The 16,044-nt window shown below is 37.1% G+C and overlaps 1 protein-coding gene across 4 annotated transcripts in view; it reads right to left on the bottom strand.

Moving 5' to 3' along the window:
* The window catches only part of LOC134530536 (homeobox protein orthopedia B-like), a 149,019-nt gene extending 136,286 nt beyond the window's left edge, over positions 1–12,733 (bottom strand). For 3 of the 4 annotated variants that reach the window (XM_063365437.1, XM_063365438.1, XM_063365441.1), the window contains exon 1: positions 12,091–12,445. In XM_063365437.1, the coding sequence (XP_063221507.1) occupies positions 12,091–12,208 (118 nt within the window). In that variant the 5' untranslated portion in view covers positions 12,209–12,445. Of the gene's footprint in view, positions 1–12,090; positions 12,446–12,609 lie in introns of those variants that run through there. The other variant, XM_063365440.1, reaches the window with a different exon arrangement.
* Between the last annotated feature and the right edge of the window lie 3,311 nt (positions 12,734–16,044).

Below are 16,044 nucleotides of genomic sequence, written 5' to 3'. Positions count from 1 at the left end.
AATATTTTGTTTCGGTCTTCTTCGCTTCCTACCACACCGTCCGTTATTTTCAGACAACCCTTTCGAAACGGAAACCAGAAACACTTAAATATCACGAGTGTTCTTCTTCTTTGCTACCAAAACATAGATTGGAACAAAAAGTTCAAATTGACCAACACATTTTGACCAGGAGAGTTCGGAAAATCACCCACACCACCCATGACGTCAGAGGGTCACGTGGTCCAATCAGCGATCAGTGTCCGTCGAACACAATTTGGGACATTGCAATTGTAGACGGGCCTTCATTCCCGCAATCATTCCTGAAAATATCTAGGACGTTTCTCCGCTACGTGTAACAGCCGATTCCTTCCAGAGATCCCTGCATTGTTTGTTGCAAGCATTCGTGTCTGTTGCCGATAGGACGCTAGGCCATGCTTGTAAAACAATCATGCCGCTAAATGATGATGTTGTCGTTGAAAAGGCCCACAGAGGCAATCCACCGCCGCGAATAGAGGTGACAAGGATATATGAGGGGCTCGCTGGCGTGGCCCTTAGAGGCGCGGCGCCTACGGACTCCTATCACGAGCACGAGGCCAGAGGCTCTGTATCGTGGTCATGCCCGCCGACGTGCGGGAATGTTTGCCGACGAAGGGGAGGGCTTCGTATCTCGACATCCGCCGTGCGTGGCGCTGAATTTCGCAATGAGCTCCGCGAAAGTGTGCACGACTTGCAATCCGCCGCACCTACCACCCTCCCCCCCCCCTCCCCAACCACCACCACCAGTTAGTTACAGCATCGACAAGTCCAACGTTTCATTTGCTGCCTCGAGCACGCATTTGGCGCGCACCTCGTTCGGTTCAACGCTCGACAGAACTCGCCAGTGCAACGCCCAATATTTTTTTTTTTGGGGGGGGGGGGGGAGTAGGAGGTTACGATCGCGAGAAAAAAAATTCATACTGAAACATAGCTGACACAGTTTCCTACTTTGGTTGAAAAAAAAAAACATTTAGGAGGTACCTTGCAAGCAAACGTCGAAACCAAAAAAAATATTTATGTTATTTGAAATTGACTTACAACAAACCTATGACCTATAACCTGATTTAATACAATTTCTTGGACGTAAGCCATTTCAGTTTTGCACTATTCGTCATGGAGAATAATCCAAGAACGCAATTTAAGAAATAAAAATAAATATATAAACCCACAGTTAACAAGCCTAAATCAGCTATGTCAGACATATAAACACAACTATGTGCCTAAACAGGTATTATGGACAACACAACGACGGCAGCACAGACGAACACATTGAGACTTTAATATCAGATAGCACAAAAATTCCGTGGATGAAATTTAGTCATGAAAAAAATAATCGCAGCACTGACAAACACAGTGGGCTAACAACGACGAGGCAGTTTCAACAACAACAGCAAATGCAGGCAGAAAACAAAACCGAAACAACGCAGCAAATATACGAACACAACGATGAAATCTGTTTGTGCCTGATGATTGGAACAGATTCTAGTTCCTGAAACGTCGCAACTGTTTTGTCAAAGGAATTCTACTCTGTTCGTCGGTGTCGTCGTTGTGTTGTCTAAAATATTTTTATTTCCATTAAAAACAGTGCAAAACTGCAATGGTGTATTTACATGAAATTGTATTAAATAAAAATTATCCATTTCATGAATCATTTAAAGAATAAATCTATGTCCTTTCTTAATATAGGGGAATATGTTTCATGCTGGAAAGCACTTTGATATCTTTTGGGGCCGCAATATAGTAATTAGTCAAAATATTCACTGAAAAAAAAAAAAGACTCACAATAATGTTTGAAAAAAACAACAAAATTAGAGTGTGTAGCTCGGTGAAAAGTTCAAAGATTTTGAGTGGCGACCAAGACAGTTATTTTTTTCCACGGAGCATCTGAGTTATGTATTTTGTGTTCCAACTGGATGTTCATAATAAGGAGCCTATTGAACCTAAATGTTGATCTTAAACAAAAATGGTACCTAGATCCTCCCCAGATGCGAAGATGCCCTAGCGCTCACCACTACTCATAATCATGTATACCTACATAGTAGTTGTTTTGTCATAAACATGGAATTTTAAAGTCCGTAGTTACTTTTTTGTAGATTCATTCTTGGAAGAAAAAAAAAACTTTTTCATTTATTTCATGTCCTACAAAATTATTATTTCCTTAATTAAAATAATTATTTTTTCGTAAAAATAATTTCGTAAAGTAATTTAAATAACTGTTTTCTCTTACTTTCAGTATAGTATTTTATAAATAAATTCAAACTTAGGTACTGATGTTAAACAACCAAAACTTAATTCGTTCGTAATTAAAATTGTATTTCCTACCAAATTCAAAATTTCGAATACTGATGAAGTAAAACCTCGAACCAAAACTAGACTTTTTGAACACTGGTTGAAAAAAAGAAAGAATAAAGTACCTAAATTGTTCAAAATAATTGTAAAAGTGTTTGTAAAACAGTTTTATCTCTAAGTGAATATTATAGGCTATTTAAATACAGCACGTTATTTCAATATACATGATATTTTTAAAGCATAATTTATATTTATGAGACCAAAGTAAAAAACTGAAGAGTTGAGGTTTAAATTGAAAATACATTTTTGCTGAAATGGATAGTTGTGGCTATTTTTAAGATACTTCAAGCGTATGTAAACATATATTTAAAATAAACATTTTTTTCATCCAGATAGTAGGCATTAAAACACACTACAAAAAGTTTTTAATCAGCTAAGAAAATATTGAAGTTTTAATAAAGAAACAATAATATAACCATATATTAGTAGAGTAGAGTAGAGTTTGTTGTGATGTAGCGAATTGTTTAGCGTGATTGTGTTATTGCTGAATTTGTTTAAGGAAATTAGTAAATAATGCTACTTAGTGCTTATCAACCAGCTATTCGCCTAATATTGATCTAAGAGATAAATTTTAAAATATTTCTTACTAACAAATTTATTCTTTCTTGTAGGCCTGAGTAAAATGGTTATACTCTTTACTAAAAATAATCAAATTTCAAATTTTTTTGTTTTATAAGTTACTATCGATAATTTAAAAAAGAGGAAAATTCTAAATACTTCTGTTTTTAGACATTTTTGATAAAATACGCTTTTCAATGCAAAGTTGAAATGCGCGCCAACAAATCAAAATTAATTCTTGCTAAAAAAATATAGAAAAAACCCTCAAAATTACAAAATTAACGTTTCATATGATAAAAATATTTTTATAGATATTAACATGTTTTATATTTGGTGCTAAATTAAAGGGCTGATGTCTGTTGGCTAACTTAATTCAAAATTCATATTTGTTGGAAACGTTAAGACTTCATTCATTTCCGTTAAATAGCCACCATATTATATTTAGGCAAGCATATATCTGCAAATAGAGAATAATCTATTGATAACCAATGTTTTCTTTGCAATTATTGTAAATATAGGTACATGTGACAGCGTAGGCCTAAGTAATTGGCACACATCCTATGTAATAATTTAGACTAAAATATGAGTCGTGACATAAAATAATCACACGGTGGAGAGAAATCAAGCTGAGATTCAAAACCAGCTCAATTAATCGACGATAAACAATTATTCACATCACGGAGTAAAGTAGGCTGTGGTGTGACACAAAATTACGAAAGAGAAAAATAAACGTACATACACAACTTTAGAACGACACTGGGTAATTATGTCTCACATTGAATACCTGATAAATTTCATCTCGTCTTTTCAAGGGAATGACTCAAGACCTGTTAAGGCCTACTCACCTACTTCTAAGGAAATCTTTACAAAGTTAATACGTATCTAATGAATATGCACGGACTATGCAGGCCTATGGTAAAGTTATTTATGCATGTTTATGGATGGCGGAGCTTGAGCGGAGACCATCATCATTTCTAAAAAGTCTGGATTTATTAATTAAAACAACTAATAGTGTAGTAGTGCAGCTATTTCTTTTGATACTAAGCTACAGGTCGCTTTCGTGACCGAGAGACGTTTGTTTACATATCCTTGTATTATTCTTCAGCCAATTTAATTTTATGATTGGTTACATTAACTAAAGAAATTGCCATGGATTTGCAAAAAGAGTATGATAAATTATTATAGTAATGTATGCATTCGTTATAAAGCTTTATCCACATTTCACCCAAGATAACTAATTATTAACTTTACATTTGATAAGTTCTACACTCAGAAATTTGCTGTCACCATTAACTGATTTCTTTGATATTACATTATTTTTACCCTAAATTTGCTAGTTTCAAATGTAACTTTCCTGCCCATAAGAAGATAGAAGGAACCCACACCCCCTCTCCTGATGACGTCAAGCAAATGTACACCGATGGCTACTATATTTGAAAAAAAAAAGGATCTTTTCAACAATTATCTGAACTTAACGATTTCAAGAAAAGGCGTATCATTGGCCACAACAAAGAGTAATATTTACCAAAAAAAACGTCGATTCGCAGCAGGTATACAGTCCCAACGCAGAGAAAATTCGCGGAACACTAATAAAAACACGGCAGTAATAGGTTTTGTCGGCTGTAAAGAAATGCTGCAGAACATCCTTTCACGCGCGCGGGGAGAAACGACCGTTGGGTGTTCCCCGGTGTTATTCTGCCAGTTGCAAAAGGCTAGAGTTGAACGCGGCGCAGAGAAGCAGCCCTGACCTTCGCGAATGTCCGACGGCGACGTCGCGCCAGGTAACTTCCAATCCTCGTTGTCTAGGCGGCCGAGGGGATCTTCGCGCTGAAGTGCGACGCTCTATCCATCCTCCTCACGAGCCAGAGAACATTTTTTGTGCTCTCTGAAGGTTTGGTGTGACAGAGGTTAAGTAACTTGGTGAGAGCTCATAGACACGCGCCATTCTGTCGCAGAAACCAGACAAGACAAACTGCGTGAACGTGTGCACAACACAGGAACAAAGCAAAGGACAGTTGTCGAAAACAGAAAGAAAGAGTCAGAGGAGGAATTAAGTCTGACAAACCACAACCATCTGCACAAAAACTGAACTATATTGATCGAATAATAAAAATTAGACTTGGCAGCGAGGACAAAAAAAAAATTACCTCAAGCAGGTAAACAGCGCTGGACAACACGGCAAGACATAACAAGCTTCTTGTATTGCGGACCTTGCTGAATGAGGGGAAAAATCAAAACAATTAAATACATAAGTAATCGTGAATTTAAGTCTGTGAAATGTTGGTAACATATAAATCCGTCTTATTTTTATTGATTGATAATGAAAAATTAAAACTATTTAAGATGGCAGGTACCTGTAGCGGAAGACGTTTTGAGGAGGTACATTCTGTAACACTATAATATATTTTCCTTAATATTATTTGTTGCAACAATCATTTAGAATAAATTTTGATTACATTTATTTGTGTGGCAACTCTAATTGAAAACAGTCATCAGTTCAGTATTTCAATAATTACAGAGCTATTTTGAAAACCGTATTATAGAATAAATTATCTTTGAACTAGCGTTAGCTATGCATGATAAAGTGCTAAGCTAATAATACTAATGCTCGTGATTTAAAAAAAAAGACCCTAAATTATATTGTACTATGAAGTTATTTTCTTACTTGCATTATGAAAAAATAAACTAATGCAATAAGAAATATTGTCTTTTTTTCAGCTCTATGGAATTAAATATAGTTTATTTATTTTATTTATAAACAACTTAAATTACCTAGACCTTAAGGTATTTCTGTGACCAGATGGTAGTTGTGTATTATTCTTTAATAGGCAGCCTACAAGCCCAACCAAACATTTCAGACCATTAGCTAGTAAATTTAAATCGACCAAGGTTTGATTATAAAATTCTAACAATTAATTACATTAAAAAAAATTTTCGTAATAAAAGAGAGCAAAACCAACAAAACTAAGTTAAAAATTATATAAAATTTTAACTACATTAGACGTCACCCGTGTTTTATTTGGGATTTATGAAATAAAGGCGTTTATATACATTTTTGTTCGTTTGGACGAACCTATAATGAAACATAGGTAAAATTACAAGAAATCGAAGATTTTATTAAAGAAAGCTGTACGCAAGTTTTTAGTTCTGAATTTTTTTGCTCTAATCAGCAAGTCGGCTTTTGTATATTGGACCAAATTGATATAAAGATATGAAATCCGTAGGAATCTGGTTATTATAGCTGTTGTACCTAACAATCTTCGGTTTTAACCCACAAAACTAATTTATGAATTCTGATGAAACTCATGTTCATACATGCAAATAACGGCAATCCAATAATGTTATTTGTGAAAGTATTCGACTTTGGGTGAAAGGAATGAATCCATTGCGTGGACTGACAATAACTCATACAATATTATATACATAATTCTTCGAGATAAATCAAAATGACCACAAAACATTATTATGTTTAAAGAGCCATTTAGCTACTTATTAGACCAGAAGCCTGTTTAAATTCTGCCAAGGAACTCGCCTCATTAATATTAGAAAATTTTTTTTTGAGAGTATGACACACACATAAACTTAGTAGGCTGAAATATTAACAATCAACCATAGCCTATCTAATATTTACATAAGGGGAGAAATGTTATGCACTAAAGATTGAGTTGGAACTAAGCTGCTGCTATCAGGGGGTAAGTATGCTATTTTAAATGATAACAGTCGAATATGTTTATTTTCACAGAATACCCTACAGAATGTAGCCTTATACCCTACAAATAAATCAATATATTGGTAGCGTATAGGTAATAAAATAAGTGCCGAACACGCGCAATTTCTACAGACCTATAATACGTATAGCTAAAAATTTGCCCATTATCAAAGATTAGTCCGTAAATATTTTACTTACAAACAATTTTTGGTACAAACTTAAATAATATTTATGAATTTCAAGAAATTTAATGTTAACGAAGCTAATAAATGCTTTGCGCTCCAGAAACTTTTATTCTCTTATTTTTAAAAGTTAATTAAACGTCAAAAAATTAAGTTTTTACTTAAAAATTTCAGTGGTCACTCAAGTCTCACAAAGATGAATCAAATAATGAAACCTAAAAAAAAATTAACAACGGTTATAAGTTATATGGGCCCAATTCGAACGTAGCTTGTTACGCATTACTTTTGCATTAACAAGAAAACATGTTTGTGTTCTTTTGGAACTAGGCTGAAAAACTTTCCGTGAATTAATGGTAATTTTTTACACAAATGTTGAGATTAACAGTTATGATGAATAAGTATGTAATAATAGCGGGAAGATATTAATATTTATTTTAGGTTTCAAATCCAATTTTCTTTGTTTAGGCTATGTTTCAATTTTTTTTGTGCGCAGTGCGGTAGTCTCATAAAAAAAGAAAACTTATTTGCAGTACTAAACAACGAAAAAATTTAAATCATACCTTGGTGTCGTAATTTACAGAATTTATAGAAATTTTTTGTAATTTACGAACAGTCAGCAAATAAATAAGCGTCCGTCAAATCGTTGGTTATTTTACAAAAAAAAAAAAAAAAAAAAAAAAAAAAAAAAAAAAAAATCCGAACCACTTTTTCCTGTAGTCTTCTTTTCGTAAATTTACTGAATATTTTACGGTGTATTTCATTACAAAGTTAAGCCTATAGAAAACATTTTTTTTTCCACTAAAATATTTTTTTTCATTGTTTTGTTGCGTAAACGTTATGTTTAGGTATCATTACTATTGATGCAATTAGAATTCCACTAATGTCACTTGAAACAAATATCTCATTGTAGAGACCGGAAAAATTCGCGGATTCATTTCGCAATATGCTAAAATGCAAATAATTGTACTTTTATGCAATTTCTGCTATTGGTTCAATGTTAACCTGGAGGGCTGTAGGCCAATTATAGACCCTCAGTCAAAGCAATATCGAATCACGAGTCCCCCAATTGAGACGCCTCACAAGTCAGCAGCCAATGAACAGGTGACGTTTGCCCGAGTATGCACAGGATCGTGGAGTTTATCCTGGAGGTCATTGAATCCGCGAATTTTTCTAGTCCCTACTCATTGGATTATTCAAACGCATATAAAAGTAACACTTATCGCCGACACCAATCAGCTGAGCATAAGCTTAACCCACACTAGGTAAACAAAATGTATTTACTGTATATGCAGGTACTCTGTACCGCTAGTGAGTTTCTGATATAACAAATAGAAAATGAACAAAAACCCAGACAACAGTCCTGAAGAATGTGAAATAACCACGTTGTAATCAATGTCAGCAGTCTTTTAAAATCACGGAAGTAAACGAAAAATTTAACACATGGAAATCTAGGTAGTATATTGCCTTAGGAAGCAGCGCTGAATTACAAAGTTGTGTACATGTGCTTAGCCTAGATATTATTCAAATGATTTTAAACATAGTAATTAATTGTCGAAATAATATTAACATTTAATGAGTAGAGCCATGTATTACTCGCGAAAAGAGTTCCAAACCAGCATGGTCTGTGTTTCGTGGTTGGCTGAGTTTATTGCAGGTGCATGTCTACTGTCAGTACACCAATCACAGCCATCCAATGAAGAAGCAAACGCGTCCTGTATGCCCCAGCCAAATATATGGCAATGGCTTCTTTTGCAGACGGCCGCCAATTACAAGGGAACAAGTCATACCTAAGGGAGCAGGCATAAGTAGGGGCAGGAATTTTTCGCGAATAAATCTGAATGCCTGTTAGACTGCAACACGGTATACCCGCACCCGTGATTGGCGGCCGTCTGCGAGAGAAGTTGTTGCCTTATTTGACCGAGCCACTCAGGACGCGTTTGTCTAAACACTGAATTACTGTTACCTATTGGTGTTCTAATAGTAGACACGTACCTGAAAGAATTTCTCCCAACCAAAAAAAAAAAAAACACACAGACGATGCTACGATGTTTTGATTTTAAGCTAGTCTCGGTATCTTTTCGTGAAATACGCATGCTCCTAGTAATTGCGATCAGAATATTTTCGCAAAAAAATACATGCACCTATTAATGAGTTCCCAGTTAACTGCATGAGCATTTTGGTGTTTTACGCGTGTCTTTGGGCGTTCTCTACTTGAGAATTCAACAATGTTAGGACGTATGATGGTCTATGAGAACAGCATGTAACTTCGACACTAAATGGACGTCTTTCCTATACGCAGAGAACTATTATAAGTTATCAGCTATGCATAAAGAACTGAAAATTTTGCTGATTCATTTCCAATCAGGAATCGTTTTCAAAGTCACTTTGAATGCTCAGTCCAGTTTTGCATTTTCACAGGGCATTTTTCTTTGGACTAAGCTGCTAACCTAGAGGCCTTGATTCATTCAGGTTGTAGGTACCTTATGACTGGATTCAGGATTGCTGTTTGCCGTGGAGCGAAAACTCTGGCATAACTAATAATCAAGAAACGCAATAAATATAAGAATTTAAGTCCAACTTGCGATTAAATGCAAGGAGAGAGATTGTAAATTGCGAAAAAATGTTTCCAGCCTAGAAGAGTGAACTATTTCAGGTTACTCATATGGCGAATCATAGACGTTCAATAGCACAGAATTGTGTCCTTGTTGGACCAGTAAAGTAAAAAAAAAATTCTTAATAATCATAGCCAAAACAGAAAGACTTTTAGCGTATATTAACGCAACATGTCAATGTTTTTCAAGCAGTTTAGTAAGTAATTAAATACAATTATTTGGACATACGCAATTGCAGCTTTGCACTGTTTGTCATAGGAAAAAAAAACTTTAAAAAGTTCAAGATGACGCAATAGCGTATGTCCAAATTATTGGATTAAATCAAAATTCCCCATTGCAAGAATAATTTAAATAACACCTAAGTTGTAGGCCTATAACGAAACTAAAAATTTTACTACGTTTTTCAAATAGGTTTAGCTGATACAGCAAAAATCTCGTCGCAAGAAATCACTGCTGCATTCATGACTAACTGTCACGAGGACTACGGGTAAGTGGACTTGAAACACATATAGGTACATTTGTTTCACTTTAAAGCTTGGCCAACAGTTTTCTCGACATGTCCTGATTGACACAACCACGTGCGACCCATTTCAAACCATTAGAAGCTTTTGATTTTTTGATTGGCCAAAGACTACATAGAAGTGACAACATTAAACTGCATTACACGCAATTTGAACATTTAAATTTTTGCTATGTGTTGAACAAAGGGTTGCAATATGATACTACTCGTCCTAATACGTAGAGACCTGTCAAATTCATGTAACTATTTGTCAAAAGTGTAGACTGCAAATGTCTGTACTCTTGTAAGATCCTTGACATTGGGTCAATGACAAACACCTAAATAAATCTGACCGAATCGCGTGCGACTCTGAAAGAAGATGAACCGATTCATGACATCGATGTGAATACGCACACGTCGGTGAAGTCTAACCTGGAGCCAGAAAACAATGCGCATGTCACATGTCTGGACTTTCAAGTTATTAGTATAGGGGCATGCATATTTCGCGAAAAGATTCCGAGGCTAGCTGAAAGTTAAAACACTGTAGCATCGTCTGTATCTCGTGATTGGGTGAGTTTCTTTCAGGTTAATATCGATTGTTACAACACCAATCACAGTGAGTCAGTGCGAAAGCAAACACGTCCTGAGTGGCTCGGTCAAATAAGGCAACGACTTCCCTGGCAGACGTCCGCCAATCAGAAGGAAGAAACCGTTGGCGTGAGTATAACTTGTTGCAGTCTAACAGGCCTTCAGATTTATTCGCGAAAAATGCCTGCCTCTAGTTATTAGGTATAAGAGACTGGAAAATTTCGCGGTTGGCTACTGACTCGTGACACCTGTAAACTTGATGCTTGTGATGCGACACTACTTTCGTTGACGGTTATTCATTGGCTCAGAGTCCTTGAGGTAAAGCGTGGTCCAATCGCTGAAGCAGCAAAAAGCTAAACAAATTTTGAATCCAGCCTCTTGCAAAATGAAACCGCGATTTTTTCCAGTCTCTAGTTATTATTCGGGGGCATTTATTTCTCGCGAAACAGTCTGGGCGCTCTTTGGACTGCAAATATGTAGGTAGCCTACATATAAGCCAGCGCCAACATATTTTTTCGTTCTAATTGGTGGCCATTTGCAAAAAGAGCCATTGACACCTTTGACCAGGTAAACCAGGACGCATATGCTTCGGCATAAAATTGTAGCGATTCGTGTGCCGACATTGGAAATGCAGGCACGAGAAACTTAACCAATCACGAAACACTAACTATATTACAATGCTTTAACACACAGCTTTGTCTTGAAATCGTTTCGCGATAAATACACGCCCCTACGCTGTAGAAAAAAAAAAGTTGTACTTTTTACAAGGATAGTCTTGAAAACTCAGTTGCCAACGCCATGGTATCACTTGTAAAATTGCAAGGCAGAGCTTTGTAGCATTTGCAATTTTACAAAGCTCTTCCTTGCAGTTTTACAAGCGATATCGTTGGCAACTGAGTTTACAAGGATTTTCCTAGTGAAAAGTGTAGTTATTACACAGAGTGCCGATAACATACAATGTTGATTGATATTGAATGTTCGCTACAGTTGTTGACAGGAATAATTGTAAGTCGATATTACACCGAAATGCGTTTACCCTGGAGCAAAAAATTAAATTTAAAAAAAAACAAGAAAAACAAAGAAATGGCTAATTAATCGCAAGCTCGGTATTGATGCCAGATAACTACAGAGAACAGGAAACGTTGGCGGATTAATTTCACGATAGTCTAAAATTCAAATGCATTTGACCTCAAGCTGTTTTTTCTATTGGCTCACTGTTCATCTGGGAGAATCTGAGCCAATAGGTACAAAAAAAACACCTTAACCATAGAAGTACCGAATCACAGGCAAACAAATTGAGACGACTCACAAGTCAGTAGTCAATCAATGAACTGTGACTACTAAGGTGTAAAAAAATCTTTGTAGTTTTTACAAGGGAAATCCTTGGAAACCCAGTTGCCGACGATATCACTTGTAAAACTGCAAGGCAAATTGTACAAGCGATGCCGTTGAAGACTGAGTCAGGGACCATCCTCGCGAAAGCACAAACAAGCGGCGTGTATCCTGAAGGTCACTCGCAGGCGTCCCGCGCCGCCGCTCACTACTGCACGCGCACCACGCACGCCGCCGGGGGCTGACCTGGCAGGCAGCGGTCCTCGACGCCGCCGCACGCCGTGTCGCCATGGCCGGGTTGCGGCGAGCACTTGCAGTCCGCCGCGCCGTACGTCGCCTCCCAGGCCGAGCAGATTGATTGCATTTAGCGACGCCGCGCCCGAATAGGCCGCCCGCGGAATTGGCCTTAATTCGCGGGTGGCGCCCGCGACAGCGAAAAAAAAAAAAAAAAAAAGAAACCTCCCGGGAGCCCGCAGGAGGGAGGGTTCGGAGGAGAAGCGGAGGCGCACTAACTCAATTTAATCCTGTTTATCGCGAGGAAACTTCCTAATGAGCGGGCGAGGAGGAGGCTCGGAGAAGAGGAAGAGAGAGAGAGAGAGAGAGAGAGAGAGAGGCGGTCTCTCTCCCCGCAATTAGCGCTGTTGCCCCCGGGCGCCCGAAGACGGAGTGAGCCTCACGGCGTGGCCGGGCCCTTATCACCGAGGAGCTCCCCCCACTCCGGGGCCCGCCCCCCGCCACACCTGGCCCCTCCCACCCAGCACTTACCTCCCAGCGCGAGGCCGCCGGCCAGGTGGTTGAGCATGCCGGGGCCAGCGGCCCGCAGCGTCAGCGAGGACAGAATGGCGAGGCCGGGTGTTCGTCGTGACTGCCGCCGGCGCACTCGCTCTACTCCGCTCCACTCGGCTCTGCGCGGCGGTCCGCGCTTCGAGCCCGCCGCCCGCCCGAGCGAGGGGGCGTGGCGCCGCGGGGGCGGGGCCAGGCGCCGGCCAATGGCGCCCGCTCCGCTCCCCCTCCAGCGACCCGGCCGTGGCCACGCCCCCCGCGCTCTGGTGGGGGCGGGGTCTCGTCCACCATCTCCCCCTCCCCCTCTTCCACCTTTTCTCCACCTTCTCCTTCGCTCTGCAACAAACCCTCGGCTACAAATTAAATTAAAAGAGGATGGCGATTCTACGTCTATTAATTTATGCCCCTTATACTGGAATAACAATAAAGAAACATTTAGTTGAGGGTATTTGTTATGACTGATCATTTTTTCCCGAAGTGATTATTTTTATATTTTCACTGAACGATACACTGGCATAAAATTTTTCAAGTTATTCCCGAACCTTAAAACAAAACATCAGAAACGCCTATAATGGTGACGCAACCTCAAACGCAAACCACACTGCAATCAAAATATCAGTGCCACAAAGGCATAGGTAAGCAAAGTAGGTAGTCTATATATTGCCTTGCAGGTCAAAGACCTTCCAAACGTTCTGCGTTCATTAATCAGATTTTCAATAAACCTCATTTTTTTTATAGTTGTGATGGAAAAAAATAATGTAGGCTACATATAAACGTAGATTCAAGCTAAACTCTTCATGGTTTCAGGAAGACAACACATTATATTATTTATATAATTGCTTATGAACGCAAATTCTTCATATTCCGCTTTTGTTTCCGTGATTGGGAACAGGTGCTATAATTTGTTATAGGTATCCAGAATTTCAGAAATGTACTTAAAAAAATAATTGATCGTTACTGCAGATGAAAAAACATAAACTCTGTTTGTTGAACTTCTGTTGTATTTGATGTCCATGTTCGAGCTGTTAGCGACAGAAATAGTGTCGCTCTGACCTTGACCCTACCTACCACAACGCCACATTGAAGGACCTTGTTGAATGCGTGTAGGTTATTCATAAGCGCCAAGGTCAAGTCCATCGATCTAGCTTCCTCGCAGGCACTCACCGCATAGTGCTTTTCCCAAGTAGAAGGCAGTGATTTGTCAAGAAGCATCGACCTTTCAATCATACCGAAAAGAAATGACTGATAAAACTAACAAGCCTATTTTCCTAGTCGATTACTCTTTCAAAATTCTTCTTTATTATGGTTTTCCATTTGCACGGTATTGCATTTTTTTTCTCTTTAGATTGTAATTTTAAATGTGTTGTCAAATGAACTTTTTTGCTTGAATTTATATTAAAATCATGCTATTTACAGGCAAATAGTTGAATTTAAAATTAAATTCTGAATAAATTTCTGAAATGTTGGGCACTGATTCATTAGAATTAAAATTTTACTATTATTGAGCATTAATTTAAGTAACTTAATGTGCTTCATTTCGAGCTCAAGATAATATATTCAAAATAATTTCCAATATTTTTTGGAGCATGGCAAATCAAAACAAATTTTCTGAAAATAGTTTATTTATTAAAAGTTAAAAAAGTAGTTTTGATATGCGACATTTTAAAAATGAAAAACTAAGTAGGACCTATATGGCCTTTGTATGGATTATGTGGATAGAGTGTAAACAACTGAACTTATTAAAATAATAAATTAAAACGTATGGTCTTAATGTTTTTTTACTCTCTGTAATTTAAGAAAAAAATGTTTATCACCAATACTGATCAAACATGAATTAGGTAAGAAACATATCAAACAATCTCCAGAAAAAATCTGGACTAATTGTTACGTATAAGTACTTAAGGTTTTTATATTTATATTTTCATAGAAATTATTCCAGATGTAAAATGGACTGAGGGTTAAATTCATGAAAGTCTTTCATAAATGAACAGTAAGTTACTGCATAACAGTGAAACAAAATGTGGCGAATACAAAAAATTTCAACACTTTGTTGAAGATTTCGAATCACTCGAAAGCACAAAGGATAAAACAATGGAATTGTTAATGTGAAATGATGTGAATAGGGAGTCTTGAGTGATAACTTGAATTACGCACACACGTTTTGTTACCAGCTTTCAGATTACTCCGTTATCAAAAACGAGAAATTTAACTCCACACATTCTTATTGTTTATGCACAGCTTTAATGTCTTCTTGCGAATGACACGAACCCAGCAAAAACATTTTGCTTTTCCACAAATAAAGTACCTTAGATGTCACATTTATTTTCTTTGCTAAGAAGTGGTTTTCGTATCTGACATAAGTAAGTTGTATTTTTAATTATAACTGGCTGTACCCGGCCACGCGCTGCTGTGGCTCGGTCTGGTTCAATGGAAAATAAAGAAAAGAGAAAGCACACAATTTTTATGTAATTTGTTTGAAGTAGGTACACATATACAGATCTCTCTATATCTCGATATAGCCTATGTCCCTCTATACATCTCACTATATTTATATATATATATATATATATATATATATATATATATATATATATATAGAAATCCTCAATGTCTTTTTATCTCTCTATTTATGCTTATAGGCTATATATCAATCTCTCCATATAGGTACATCAATCTCTCTATATCTATATTTCCATCTACATCTCAGTATACCTATCTCCCTATCTATATCTCTATATCTGTATATATCGCTTCCATTGCTCTTCATACCTCTCTATAGGCCTACCTACTTCTCTAAAGTTCTCTATATCTCTAAGTAGTCTATATATCTTCCTATCTACATCTTTATCTTTACAAAACAGAATGCTAAAACACGTTCATTTTTATATTTACCTATAGGTATATATTTTTTAAATATATTTTTACCCGTAACATTTGTGACATAGGTAGTCTATATAAAAACACGCGCATATTCGAATGCAACGTTGTGTCAGAATTTCAAAGCAATCGGTGAAGACCTTTCGGAGATTTAAGATTTTGAACGAACATTTACATTTTTATTTATATCTATAGATAATTGAAAGGTTGGATGCAAGAACTAAGCAGTTCCAATTTCGTCAAAATCGAGATGGTATTATATTGAAAGTAGAAAAATAACCGCACATATAGGTACCTATAGGCTATGCGAGAACCATGCAGCTCCAATGGTTTCCATTTTTGATACGATGGAAAAGGAGACACACGGAAACAGCATTCATCATAACTTTAGTGCGAGAACAATGTAGATTCAACAGCCACCTGGTTCTTTACATCGATTACAGTTCACTGCGTCCTCACTGGCGCCGCTACTGCCCACTAACAAGAATTTTTGACTTCATGGCTATTCTGTAGTTATTACTTATATAGTTTTAGTTTGTA

Source organism: Bacillus rossius, chromosome 3, assembly GCF_032445375.1.
Source record: "Bacillus rossius redtenbacheri isolate Brsri chromosome 3, Brsri_v3, whole genome shotgun sequence".
Lineage (NCBI taxonomy): Eukaryota > Metazoa > Arthropoda > Insecta > Phasmatodea > Bacillidae > Bacillus > Bacillus rossius.
The sequence above is the reverse complement of the archived record's forward strand: the minus strand, read 5'-3'. Positions and strand labels throughout refer to the sequence as shown.